Raw genomic sequence first — 14,651 nt, forward strand, 5'->3', positions numbered from 1 at the left:
TACCAAGTAAAGGTAATACCGGAAGTCTTGAAAGAAAGATCTTTCAGTGCTGCAGGAGGATGGGACACCCTGAAATCTGCCAGAGGGGATTCTACAGAACAGGGTTCACGACAGATCAAACTAGTGAGGGCCAATTACTGAACCAATTACGCTTGAAAGGCACTCAGAATTCTATTTCAAACGCAGTCAGTATTGGAAATCTACAGATTCCAGAGGGATTGTGGCCAATACTAGAGCTTTGTGATGTGTATTCAAAATGGTTCTCCACTTGAGCAGATTAAAGGGGTTATAAAGGAGGTACGTCGATGAAGTGACTGAGACAGGGAAATCCTATAAGGAAATCACCACAAAATGCTAACAGTGTGTCTATAATCTTTAATAGGTTCTCCTGTGATATGGTCCTAATTAGTGATTTCTCCAGAAAGGATCCCTTTCTTGGAAAGAGCAAGTCGACAGATTCAGGCCACAAGCATTACGGAGGGAGAGACACGCATTGTGGACCCTACACAGGAAAGCACATTCCTTTCTTAATATTTAAAATGCATTATCTGACAGTACTTCAGATCTCCTTGCAAAACCACCTGAAACCCTATCGAGGATACAGGGAGGTGGGTGTAAGGATGCTGTGTGGCACAGGTACACGCAGATGCATATGGTCAGCCCACACACGCACGTATACCCCTTGGGCTTTCATCCTCAGCTAAAAAACAGGAGAACGTTATTAGCATCATTAATTAAATAATATTAAATCAATAAGAAGAACATGATAAGCAGTAGTAGCAACAGGGTAAGTGGTTATCGGCACTGGATTTCCATACATTCCTGCTTTTAGGAGTTGATGCTATTTCACCATAAAAGTAAATTATATTATGGCATCAACCAAATTCACCTTAGATGCTACAATCAAAATAAGAGGAAAACTGTGCAATACTAAAGGAGAAAATTCATTGAAGCAATTGAAAAACTGGATCGATTATCTCACAGGTTGACACCTTGCTCTTGACATTCTCCTTCCTAATGTCGTTCATTCATTAATAAAAAAAAAACAAATAAACAAAAACAAAGCAAACAAAAAACCCCATAAAATCCTAACTAACAGAAGTGTGTATGACACTGATCAGAACGTTTCTTGTCTTGCAGCCTCCAGGCTGGAATTGCCATCAAGGACGGGCCCCGAGGGACATACCTGGGCCACTGCCAGAGGTCCCCATGCAGCAGGGCCCTCAGGAGGAGAAGGACCATCCCTTGTACCGCCAGCTGCACAAAGATCCAGCCCAGGAAGCTAATCTCGAAGAGGCTCATGTACAAATCGATGCCGAAGTTGTGGGTCAGGTTGTATCTGATCTGATTGTAACAAGAGTTCTATCAGCCCTTGACCCAGGCAGAATTGAGGGAAAATAGTGAAGACCCACTTGAGGACGTCGCAGATGTTCTGCAAATTCTGTACAATGAAAGAAAGAGAAAGCAAATTAAGAGCTCTTTGTAGAGAAAGATTATAAAACCGCCATTTATATATCTCATACTCAGTAATGTCCAGTTCTCCCTTATCACGCAAATTTACAGCTGTCCACAATGAGTAGTCTCAACTAGTGTGATCTGGAGACAATAGAAAATTCAATGAAGACTTTTAGGGGTATGTATTGTTATTATATTACAGTTTATTGTCTTCTGCATATAGACATGGGAAAACCATGAAAGGTTCATTTAATTTTCCCTTAGTTCTGGTCTTCATTGACTACCACTATTTACAGATTTCCTCCAGTCCTAAAGGAATGTATTAATCCCACTTTTCATAAAACTACGTCCCTGGATCAAATAATGTACGACATGAAAGATTTTTGTCTTCCTAGTTATAAGGTGGAAATAGGAGACTATTACAGCTTTTAAGTCAGGATCTTACAGTTCAGGAAATAATTAATAATGAGGACTCAGATCTGACTGTAAGGGATTCACACTGGTGTCTATTCCCATGTGAACAAAGCTGTTCTAACGCATGGCATTCAGCAAATAATCTACACATGTGATGGGCGTGGCTACGCAAATTCACGGAGCAGCAATTTATGAGTGTCTAATTCACAATATGTGGGACTGATCAAGTAGAGAAATAAATTACTGAAACTATGAGTTTTTCATCTACCTACATCGCCCTCCCGTCAAAAGACAGCCTCAGCGGTGGGAGAGAGAGATGCTCCACATCCTGAGTTAGAACCCAAAATGCCTTTTCTGTACACATCAGCTTAGAAACTATGATTTGGTTAAAAAGTAAAATGCTCATATTAATGTTGTCGTTTGTATACACAATGGTTAATACCACTTACACTGCCATTTGATACTGATCTGAAAATCTAGTCACCTTTCTGGTCTTATTCCATGATTTCATAAGAATATATTGCCCCTCGAACTTACAAAGGAATATTTGAAATCACCCATTTATCACATTGAGTTTTTTAAGCAAACTGTATCAAAATAAAGTGCAAAGGAAAAGAAAGACCTTAGCAACAGCAATGAAATGCCTTGTATTATCTGTTAACCATTGAGTTTGACCCATTTTTTTGCAAACAACTTCCTGCTTGCTGATTTCTCTCCAGGTGAGTGACGCTACTTATAACAGGAGGGAAAGCCTCCCACTCACCTTAGCCTTAGAATCTCAAGACTCCTGACCCTTCTCTTCTGTGTGTGACCCGTCCCCTGGGGCGGGGATTGTTCCCCTTGAGTCTGTCTTCCTCCCCCTTTAGTTCATGACCAGGATCCACGTCATATCTGAGCTCCGATGGGGACGAGGGAAACCCTGTTCTGCCTCCTCAATTTCAATGTTCTCCTCAAGCTAAAGCCAGTGACTCATTCTGCTAGCTGCTACTTAAAGGCTAAAGACACTAATACAGATTAGTGTCAATAATAGATCTATAAAGATCACCAAAATAAATTGTTTCACTGGATGCATAATGAACGTTTACAGAGCTCACTGCTTCTGTACAAACGTGAGGCACAACAGCAGCAAATAAGATGAGCCGTTGCTGCAGAGCTGACCGAGTCCCGGCGCGTCCGGGCACCAGGAAGGGAGCCCGTCCCGATGGAACAGGCCTCAGTCCCGGACTCGCCAGACACCGACCAGCAGCCCATCCTCCAGAACTGGGAGGCCGGGCCTTTCCCAGGCTGTTTCCTCAGCCCCTGAGTCGATCCAGCCCCAGGAGTAGAGAGGAATGGCATCCACATGGACAGCAGGGGTCAGGAGAGACCTGTGTGGTCAGAGCCAAGAAAGAAAGCAGGAAAGAAATGTATGGAAATCCGGGGCAGAGGAGGGTGCAGACTATGAAATTCATTCCCACAGGCAGCTCAGGGGAGGCTGAGCAAGACGGAAGATGAGTTAAAGCAGACACGACCCCGGCAGGCCTCATGGGGAGGAGCATGGAAGGACAAGAGCGGGGTGTCAGCAGAGCTGGTTTCCACTGGACCTCGACACCTGCTGGGATGACACCCAAAAGGGGCCTCCCGATGCAAACGGCCTGCTGGAGGGGTTCCCTGAGACAGGTACTTCCTCACCAGGAGTAATGGTCCTCGACTAGGAGTCCAGTCTCTTGGAGACCTCTGCTCCAACACCCTGAAAGCAGCAAATCTAAACATGCCCCGGGGCTCAGAGGGCAGAATCGCCAGGACAATCCAGACCTGTTGTGGCCTGACAGTGTGGTCTGCACGGGGGCCAATCCCACACCGGAGCAGCTGACCCCTAAGAGAGGAATGTCTGACCCCTGCACCCCTGACGCCAGCACAGGACACGCTCCACACACACAGCCACTCTTCCAACCATCGATTGGCAATTCCCCCCCAACAGGGATGCGCTGTGAACGTGCGGCTCAGCCTACCCTCCACTCACAAAGCGGGTGCACAAACTGCTCATCTTGTGCCCACTGCTGCCAGCCTGGCTCTGGGCTTATCAAGGCACAGGGGTTTCTGCGAAGCAGAGTCAGTGTCTCTTTCTGGAGGTAAAGACAGTGGATACCAGCACATCTGCGCTGAGCTCCAGCTGGAAAAGCAACAGTAGTCTAGGCGTTAGTCCCAGAGCCTGTGGGAGGTCACTAACCTGAGCCTTGGAGACAAAGGCCAACAGCCAGGGAGTGACGGTCATCAGCATGGTGCAGAGGCCGAGGAGGAAGTTCAGGGAGATGTAGGAGATGAAAGCCACGTCTGAACTGAAGAAGATTCAGGAGATGAAAACATCCACGGAACAGTCGCGCATCTGAAATGTCAAGTGAAAAGTCATGTTCCTTGTCCTGTAACACTTACTTCTATACAGACTGATTTAAAGATGAGATTTTGCTGGCCTGGTTATTTTTCCTCCCTCAGTGAACAGGAGCAATTTTTACTTAATAAATCCGGCAGTTATTTTCTAAAGACAAAGCACATTTTCCGTAATATATGGGCAGAGCCCTGGGCAGGGTCCAACCCAGGCTAGGACGTGCGACCTTGGAGAAAGCCCCAGTGTCCCCTCCCGCACAGGGCAGGCCTGGCCTCCCTTTCTGCTCACAGCCTTCTCAGCAGAGCAGGGATACACCTGTTTTTCAGAGAAGATTAAATCACTAAATCTACCAAGGGTGGGAAGCTCTATATTAAAAGAGGACATAACACAGAACTGGAAAGTTTCCTTTCTGGGGTACCCCGTGTGTAGGCTCCATGCCGTATGCCTCCAGGGTGTTCCCTGATCCTACAGCCCTGAAGGCGGGTGCCACAGCCCCATTTCACAGATAGGACACAGGATGGACGCGGCTAAGATACCTGACCACGGACCCACGGCTGAGAAGCAGGAGCTGAAAGCGGGGGTGATTTGTGTGTAAGCCCGAAGCCGGGGCGTGAGGGCTGGACCCGCGAAGCGGCCCCCGGAAGTTTCAGATGACCTCACGCTCTAAGAAGACACCCAAAATTGTCCTCTAAAGAAAACACCTCTTCCTTCTACCTTCTCCAGAGCACAGAGCCAGGGCTCATTCGCGGCCGACTCACCTCAGGCTCCTCTGTGACCCCCACCCTGCTCCGCCCCAGGAAAGGAAGCCGCAAGTACCGGCAGAAGAGTCACTTACTTCACTGTCTTTATTTTTATTCTTTCATGCAGCATTCTTCCCATTTCCATGGAAAGGAACAGTCAACAAAATTTATCAATTGAAAATATATTAGGTCGTTATAAGAACCATGATGATATATGTACACATTTATGAATATGGTCTGCTTTATTGACAGAATGTATGAAACAGCTGAAGTCACTGACTTTAAGTCACGACCTTTCTCTGAAGACACTGCGTGCTCCCATGTGCTCTCTGCACACTCAGTGCAAACCTGTCACCATTTTCTCAGGCTGATTTAGTGGTTTCACTTGAAATACCTTGGTAGCTTCTAAATGCCTGAGGTTTCCTTAATACGTTAACTAGCTCTGAAAAGCATGAGACTTCAAAATGACGCTAGGCCCTCAAGATAGCTTTTGATTTGAGTACAGTTCCTTTTCCACATGAAATCTATGGTATTCGTCCCTGGGTCAAAAGATACACCCTCGTATTTCAGAAAATAGCATATATATATGTGTGTGTGTGTGTGTGTAATAGTATACATAAAATCATACCGTTGTCAACAGCAGTCTGCTTCATAATTCAGGCGTGAAGAAAACGGTTCTCGAGCATACAAGGTAGAGATGAGTGCTTTAATGCAGCTGCTCTTAAATATCAATGCTTGGTTCAAATAAACATATTGGTGGCTCCAGTCGTCCTGCTTTTTTCTTTTCAAGGAAAGAATTAAATTGGCTTAAAGTGCATAATTTATTTTTTGGTAAAACATACGGTAGCTTCAAGCAACCGCCGTTCTTTTACTAAACTATGATATCATTTTAACGATTAACCCTGGAGGGTGGCAGCCCGCTCATAACTACTCTACCGTTTATGGGGTTTTCCTCCCTCTGAAAGCGGTCCCACCTCCACATTGCAGGATTTTCCAGACATGGACAAGGATTCTGTGACCTCATCTTCATAATCCTTTAGTACTAAATGTTCACCAAGTATGCGGTTAAGGTTTCCATTTTTTATATAAGCCAGATTCTCTTTTCTGTCTGAGATGTTCAGGTGTTATTTTTTTCTCTTTTGATGTGAATTCTCCTCCCTTTCCAGCTTGAATATCAAATTTTCCTCCGCAGAGAGAAAGAAAAAAAAAGAAAAGGTAAAGGAAAATTGTAACTGGGCACTTGGTCCTATTATGTCTTGTGAGAGTCTATTCATTTACACATTCCCCAATTTTTCCAGATTCCAGACAAACAGCCCCATTTAATGCCTGACCGTGTTCTTGGTCTCAGCTTATTCTGGGATGCAGCCTTTCTGCGATGGTTCTGGGCTCCTTGTGGGGACAGGATTGTGAGCCGGCACTCTCGTCCACTGGGGCCCCAAGGGCCCCTCCTCTTGCTGGGCGGTCACCGTGTCAGGTTGTGTGCAGGCCTGGCCTCCAGTGGAGGAAGGACCACCCTTTAAACCTGAACTAGCCCCTGGGGGGTCACCCTGAGAGTCCGGTCGGCAGCCCCCTTGCTCTCGTCCACTGGAACCGGCCTGGGGCACCTTTCCAGGTCCTCTGGGCCCCTCTCACCTAAGACCCCTCCCCTGAGGTGGCCACCATGTTGGGCCATGAATGTAACTCGAGAGACCTGTGAGTCCCCTGAACTTGTTTGAAAAGTGCTGTAATCATGAATGTGGACAGAATTCTAGCTTAATTCAGATTCTTAAAGGAAGCAAAGCAAACAAGCAAAACAAGGTTAAGGAAAATTCCTAAAAACACGTTTTTTGTAAGAGCGTCTCACCATGCGACTTTGTCTGAGTTTCACCCTAATTTTTGAAATCTGCTCTCTAAAGTTCAAAAATAATTTACAGCAAAACATATTTTGCTCACACTATAAGGAAACATGACCACACTATGCATTCAACCGGATCAATAAACTGAAATCAAATCATTTCTTTAGAACCAGGAGCCCACGTAGGTAGATCATTATATCCAGCTGAGTATAGAAAGCATGTCTCTACTATAGGCATGCTTTAGAGCTTAAGACACAATATCCTCTAAATATTAAATAATTCTTATAGTAACAACTAAAAGTAATTTAATGGGAACCCTTGACGGCCACTGTAGGGGAGGTTTATCTGAATGACCTAATATCCTTTTCACAGCAACAGAATTGTAGTCTACACGGAAGAAAGTGAGGCTTAGTGAGAGAAATGAACACTTCCAAGGTCACAGAGTTAGTGGCAATGTCCGTATTCCTAAAAAGGTTTCTCTGTCTCTCTCTTTGCGCCCCATCTATCCATCCACCCATCCATGTATCTATTTATCCAATAATGATATAATTTGTCCCTAATTAGATGCTTTGAATAAGTCTGGATCACTGATACAACTGTCGTCTATGTAAAAATCATTTTACTTGTAATCTTTGGCTTAGAAAAAAGCAGAATGCTCTGTTTAAAATATATATATTAGCCTTAAATTAAAATAAGTCAGCACTTTAATTATTTTCCCTACTATTAGCAAGTATCTCTCATATACTTAGCCTAGATCTATAGCCAAATATGCATGACCTGTAAAAGAGGATGACATTATGCATTCCTGATACCCGGCAGGTATGATCTGGGGACTGCTAGCAACGATCCTTATTAGTGTGTTCAAACGAGAAATTTGTAAAATGACTTTTCTGGCTTTGCTACTTTTCCTGCAAGAAAAGAAACAGTGATAGAAGTTAGGCAAAACATTTCCAAACTACTAATGTCAGGAGAGAGAAAACTACAGCAGACATAGAGCTTCACGGGCTCCCTGAGGACAGTTTTGGAGCTGAGTGAGTAACGGACACTGAGCTGGAACCGAAGCCGCTGCCATCACCCACCCCCCGAGCAGGGGCCCCGGATGTCCTGCTCAGGCTGGTCGGAAGAAGCAGCATAATTGCTTGGAAAGAGAGAAAACCATGAAGCCAACAGCAGGCTCAAAGCCGCCCCAGGGGGTTCTGTCCTTCAGAAAACACACCATAATTCTGCAGCTGCGCTTCTCATCACATACCCAAAAAGTGCCAGCAGGAGGGCCGTGGCTGCCAGGTTCTCCTGGAAAGTGAAAGCCGTTAACTGGAAGGCGAGGAGCACAGCGACACACAGGCAGACAGAAACCAAGTAAAAGAGCTGAGAAAATCAAGGGAAGAGGGCCTGTTACGTCAGGGGCTTGTATACCACCATCTCCTGACCGTCCGGCTCTCAGGTCAGCTCCAGCTTAGGTCTGTGTCCTGTGTGGCCCGGCACACGGTCTGCAGCAGCAGACTCAGGCCTGGAGAGTCCCCTTCCAGATCCATGTTAAACGAGGTCCTTAAGATGGGCTTGGATCCCACAGGGCTGCTGTCCTCGTGAAAAGAGGAGGTGAGAACACAGGGTGAGGACACAGAGAGGGCGGCCGTCCACGTGCCCAGGACAGAGGCCTCAGGGGGCACCTGCCCTGCCACACCTGGATGCAGGCCTTCCAGTCTCCAGAAGGCGATTAGATAAATGTCTGTGCTCTGTGCCTCTCCGCAAGCCGGGGGGCCACTAACACGGCCGCCCACACCCACCTCCCACCTCCCAGCCCCCTCCCAGGACACACGGCTTCTTCCCACACTCAGAACCAAGGGCAGACCCCCCGCCCGGCAGCCAGCACCTCCCCACCGCGGGTTGACAAACCCCGGCCTCCCCTGGGGGCTTGCTCGCCAGCCCCCCTTCTCTGGCTGCAGGGCCCCTCCCCAGCTTTGCTCTGAAGTCACCCTCGATCCCATGACCCGCTTTCATTCTCTTGATAAACCTAGTCACGAGCCAATTGCATCTTGTGTATTTATTTATTTTTACTTGGTTATTTGTTTTCTGCTTCCACTCATAAGGACACAAGTTCCTCAAGACGGAGACCCTCCCTGCTTTGTTCATGGCTTTGTCCCCAAGACCTCAGACACACGTCCAGGAAACCGCCCTGCTTCTGTGGATCACGTGGGGCAGCCACACACCCACACACACGCAGGTATGTGCGCACACATGTCCCCCGGGTGCAGGGACACAGAGGGACATGGCCCCGAGTCCTACCATGTCAGGAAGATCGTGAGCCAGTAGGTCCTGTAGCCCAGGCCGCTCATGTGCTGCAGCCTTGTGGCCCCAGTCACCTTGTCCCACACACGGAGCTGCTGCTGGACGCGAACAGGATGGAGAATCCAAGCATGATGCCCAGGGTGCTGCCGCACTGGCGGAAGCTCTCCAGGCTGCAGGCAGAGCAGAACGGCCATCAGAAGCTGGCGGGGACCCATCAGTGATGAGGGTCACAGCGGCCGGAACCGTTAATTAGATGCAAACTATTATATACAGGATGGATAAACAACAGGGTCCTACTGTAGAGCACAGGGAACTACATTCAATATCCTGTGATAAACCAAAATGGAAAAGAATATGTATATGTATAACTTAGTCACTTTGCTGTACAGCAGAAATTAACACAACATTGTAAATCAACTATACTTCAATAAAGTCTAAAAAAAGAATCTTTCATTCACTTTGAAAAAATGTTGAACAAAATAGATCAGGCATCCTTTCTCTACTGACTTATATGAAGGTTTCACGATGTCAAGAAAATTAGCTGCAGTCAGATGTGTAGCAAATATTTTTCTGTTTCTCCCTTCACTTCTTAAAGTTTATTTTTCAACACAGATTTAACTTCCATTTATAGATTTATATTTATATAAATTATATAACACATTCTTTACTTTCACTTTATAGGCTTTGCATAGAAAACTTTGTTAGCCAAAATTACAAAAATATTCAGACTTTTTCTTCCATTCTCTTAATGCTTTACCTTTAACTGTTTGTTCCATGTTGATTTTTTTAACATCTTTATTGGATTATAATTGCTTTACAATGGTGTGTTAGTTTCTGCTTTATAGCAAAGTGAATCAGCTACACATATACATATATCCTCATATCCCCTCCCTCTTGCGTCTCCCTCCCACCCTCCCTATCCCATCCCTCTAGGTGGTCACAAAGCACCGAGCTGATCTCCCTGTGCTATGTGGCTGCTTCCCACTAGCTATCTATTTTACATTTGGTAGTAAGTATATGTCAGTGTTACTCCCTCACTTCGTTCCAGCTTACCCTTCCCCCCCGCCGTGTCCTCAAGTCCATTTTCTACGTCTCTGTCTTTATTCCTGTCCTGCCCTTAAGTTCTTCAGAACCATTTTTTTTGTTCTTCTTGTTTTTAGATTCCATATATATGTGTTAGCATGCGGTATTTGTTTTTCTCTTTCTGACTTACTTCACTCTGTATGACAGACTCTAGGCCCATCCACCTCACTACAGATAACTCAATTTCGTTTCTTTTTATGGCTGAATAATATTCCATTGTATATATGTGCCACAACTTCTTTATCCATTCATCTGTCGATGGACACTTAGGTTGCTTCCATGTCCTGGCTATTGTAAATAGAGCTGCAATGACCATTGTGGTACATGACTCTTATTGAATTATGATTTTCTCTGGGTATATGCCCAGTAGTGGGATTGCTGGGTCGTATGGTAGTTCTATTTTTAGTTTTTTGAGGAACATCCATACTGTTCTCCATAGTGGCTGTATCAATTTACATTCCCACCAACAGTGCAAGAGGGTTCCCCTTTCTCCAACCCTCTCCAGCATTTATTGTTTCTAGATTTTTTGATGACAGCCATTCTGACAGGTGTGAGGTGATACCTCCTTGTGGTTTTGATTTGCATTTCTCTAATGATTAGTGATGTTGAGCATCCTTTCATGTGTTTGTTGGCAATCTGTGTATCTTCTTTGGAGAAATGTCTATTTAGGTCTTCTGCCCATTTTTGGATTGGGTTGCTTGTTTTTTTGATATTGAGTTGCATGAGCTGCTTGTAAATTTTGGAGATTAATCCTTCATCAGTTGCTTCATTTGCAAATATTTTCTTCCATTCTGAGAGTTGTCTTTCTGTCTTGTTTACGGTTTCCTTTGCTGTGCAAAAGCCTGTAAGTTTCATTAGGTCCCATTTGTTTATTTTTGTTTTTATTTCCATTTTTCTAGGAGGTGGGTCAATAAGGATGTTGCTGTGATGTATGTCATAGAGTGTTTTTCCTATGTTTTCCTCTAAGAGTTTTATAGTGTCTGGCCTTACATGTAGGTCTTTAATCCATTTTGAGCTTATTTTTGTGTATGGTGTTAGGGAGTGTTCTAATTTCATTCTTTTACATGTAGCTGTCCAGTTTTTCCAGCACCACTTACTGAAGAGGCTGCCTTTTCTCCATTGTAGATTCTTGCCTCCTTTATCAAAAATAAGGTGACCATATGTGTGTGGGTTTATCTCTGGGCTTTCTGTCCTGTTCCATTGATCTATATTTCTGTTTTTGTGCCAGTACCATATTGTCTTGATTACTGTAGCTTTGTAGTATAGTCTGAAGTCTGGGAGCCTGATTCCTCCAGTTCCATTTTTCTTTCTCAATATTGCTTTGGCTGTTTGGGGTCTTTTGTGTTTCCATATAAATTGTGAAATTTTTGGTTCTAGTTCTGTGAAAAATGCCATTGGTAGTTTGATAGGGATTGCATTGAATCTGTAGATTGCTTTGGGTAGTATAGTCATTTTTACAATGTTGGTTCTTCCAATCCAAGAACATGGTATATCTCTCCCATGTGGATTTTATTTTAGGTAAAAATTTTATTTGAGGGCTGCCCTGGTGGCACAGTGGTTGAGAGTCTGCCTGCAGATGCAGGGGACATGGGTTCCTGCCCCAGTCTGGGAATATCCCACATGCCGCGGAGCGGCTGGGGCCGTGAGCCATGGCCACTGAGCCTGTGCTTCCAGAGCCTGTGCTCTGCAGTGGGAGAGGCCACAACAGTGAGAGGCCCGCGTACCGCAAAAGAAAAAAAAATTTATTTGAGGTAAAAATGCAGATTTACTCATTTATTTTTCAAATGCCTAGTGAGCTCTGTCAACATTGTAATAATAAATGTATTTCCTCAAAAAAAAAAAAAGTACTTAGGACCAGCCAGCGTATTGGCTAAGGGTGTGGATTCTCTCATTAAATCCCCTCAATGACCTTTCGAGGCCTGGGTTACACTCCCAGGAGCCTAGAGGAGAGCGAAGGTGAGAGGCAGGTCCCCGTCTGCACACCTGGAGCCCAGTCTTGACACTGAACCCGCCTCCTAGGCAAAATGAAAGGCTCCTGCCTAGTGGCCTCCACGTTGAGCGTGGCCTCTGCCCTCTTAGGGCCACCTTGCTGGGCAACAGCCCTTGCAGGCGGGGGTGATGTTTTGCTCCACACGTGGCAGCCCCACCTCTGAATCTAGTCTTTCAAAACACCAGAATATTCTCTAGTAGATGGAGGTGCTTGGCGATGACATGCACTGTACTTTCTGTGTCACTTTTAACTGGAGCACCACCAACACCTCTGGCCCATCACTGCCTCCCCTTTGGGGATGGTCAGGGCACAGCTGCCTCTGGTAATGCACGGATGCAACGGCTCAGCTCAAACCCTCCATCACGTCTTACTTCATAACCAAAGTTGATGCGCCCATACTTAGAATCCCGACAGGTGTCAGCTAAAGGAAGGACCCCAAGAGTCTGTATATGAATATGAGGACCACCTGCTACATTCGGGATGAGAGGGGAGGTCACCCATCAACCAGATCTGTGTTCTCCCACTCTTTCAGGTAGGTCGCAGAAAGTACATAAAAAATACTTCTACTTATCAATTTTTAGCTAAAAGTTTGTCCACCTTATGGCAGGGAAGGGAGATGGGGAAAAGGAGGAGACACTTAGGTCTGCACATAAAGGACACTAGCCTCATCAGCACCATCTCCGTCTGGACGGTGAGGACAGACTTACAGGAGAAACTGTCAGGAGGCATCACTATGCTTACCTCTGTAAATGCCACGTTTAAAACTTTAACTTGAAAAAGATGTTGGGTCCTATGAGCTTTGGCAAATCAGCCCCTTAGAACAATTGCTACTTAGAAATAAGCTGCATGACATGCTTATCCATTTTTGTTTTGTTTTGTTTTTGTTTTTGTGTTTTGGCTGCGTTGGGTCTTTGTTGCTGTGCGCGGGCTTTCTCTAGCTGTGGCGAGCGGGGGCTACTCTTTGTTGCAGTGCATGGGCTTCTCACTGCGGTGGTTTCTCTTGTTGCAGAGCCCAGGCTCTAGGTGGGTGGGCTTCAGTAGTTGTGGCACATGGGCTCAGTAGTTGTGGCGCATGGGATTAGTTGCTCCGCAGCATGTGGGATCTTCCCAGACCAAGGCTCAAACCCATGTCCCCTGCACTGGCAGGCAGACTCCTAACCACTGCGCCACCAGGGAAGCCCTGCTCATCCGTTTTAGACTCTGTCAATGAACTTTCTCCTTTAACCATCCCTGTCCTCACACTTTGCACAGAAATGCCCAAGCCTTGTTCCACTAGGTGCACCTGCCAACCTCACTCAGTGCAGAAGCAGAAAAGGGATGAGAATCACCCCTAACAACCCAGAGATGTTGATCCACATTCGGCCCTCCCACCAAGTGTTCCTTTAACTCACAACTTGTCCTCGTTCAGCCAGGCTCCTCCATATGGGTGGCTGCAGAGCGTGATTCCTATGAAAGACAAGTTGAAAGTGAGCCTGCAAGCCTCTGCCTGCTGTCCGGGGACAGCCCCCCTCCCAGACACCCGGGGCACTGTGCCCAGTGTCACCTGCCCGCCTGGCCCGGTCCCTCCACCCCCCCAAATGGAAGGTCCCATCCAGCAGTTCAGCCACTCTGTGCTGGGACCTCTGTAGTCGCTGCTCCCGGAAATCTCCCACATGTACTGAACACGCCTGCACTACGTCACAGGCACTGTGCTAACATGTCACCACACTGTACCGTCCAGTCCCTGTGGCTTAAGTGATGTATCATCCATAATGTACTGTGCGGAAACAGACTCAGGAAGGCCAAACAACAAACGCCAATGGGATTATTTGATGGAAACCAGGGCAATACTCAAAAATTCACCTCTAGAACAAGCCAGGTGTAGACAGAAAACTGAAGCATTTCATGGGTCTGATTTTGTTTTAGGAGTTTTGTTTTGCTTTTTGGGGCTTCTGCGTTAGCGTAATGATAGCAGGCAATATGGAGAAGTTGCCATCAACTTACCAATTAAAACGGTTTCATCGTGAAGGCCGCTCATGACACCCACACGTGCTCTCAGCACCCACAAACTCCAGCCATGCTGTATTGAGAAGAACTCCAGGGCTTCAGGCATTTCGTCTTATTGTCAACGATAAGACCAATCACGTTTCCTGCTCTGATTGGCCATTGCAGGTGCGTGGAAGCCATCCCAGCATCCCTGCCCCACCTCACGTGCCTCCCCTACGCTTCTCCTCTTCCTGTGGCTCGAATTTGGCCTGTCGCATTCTGCACTCTTTTACGAGGGCACATCAAATCTTTACAGAAACACACGGGGTAGAAGTGAAGATAAATAAATGAAAGGCCTGGCGCCGGAACGGACTTCAGAACTCGGGGTCCCACCAGTTCTGCCACTGGGCATCCTGACCCCCCTCCACCCATCCCCCTTCCCGCTCCAGCCACACCAGCCCTTTTCTCCTCCATCCTGGGCTCAGCCACGCACCACAGCAAGTTCTTTCACAGCAAAA

General features: G+C 46.2%; 1 protein-coding gene across 1 annotated transcript in view; it reads right to left on the minus strand.

Moving 5' to 3' along the window:
• The window catches only part of ABCA13 (ATP binding cassette subfamily A member 13), a 301,396-nt gene that overhangs the window by 81,179 nt on the left and 205,566 nt on the right, over nt 1-14,651 (minus strand). The window contains 8 exon segments of the mRNA XM_049714700.1: nt 1,187-1,356; nt 1,358-1,441; nt 4,079-4,209; nt 4,212-4,234; nt 8,059-8,184; nt 9,099-9,177; nt 9,180-9,265; nt 13,560-13,614. Of these exon segments, the coding sequence (XP_049570657.1) occupies nt 1,187-1,356; nt 1,358-1,441; nt 4,079-4,209; nt 4,212-4,234; nt 8,059-8,184; nt 9,099-9,177; nt 9,180-9,265; nt 13,560-13,614 (754 nt within the window).

The sequence above is a fragment of the Orcinus orca genome, chromosome 9 (assembly GCF_937001465.1).
Source record: "Orcinus orca chromosome 9, mOrcOrc1.1, whole genome shotgun sequence".
NCBI lineage: Eukaryota > Metazoa > Chordata > Mammalia > Artiodactyla > Delphinidae > Orcinus > Orcinus orca.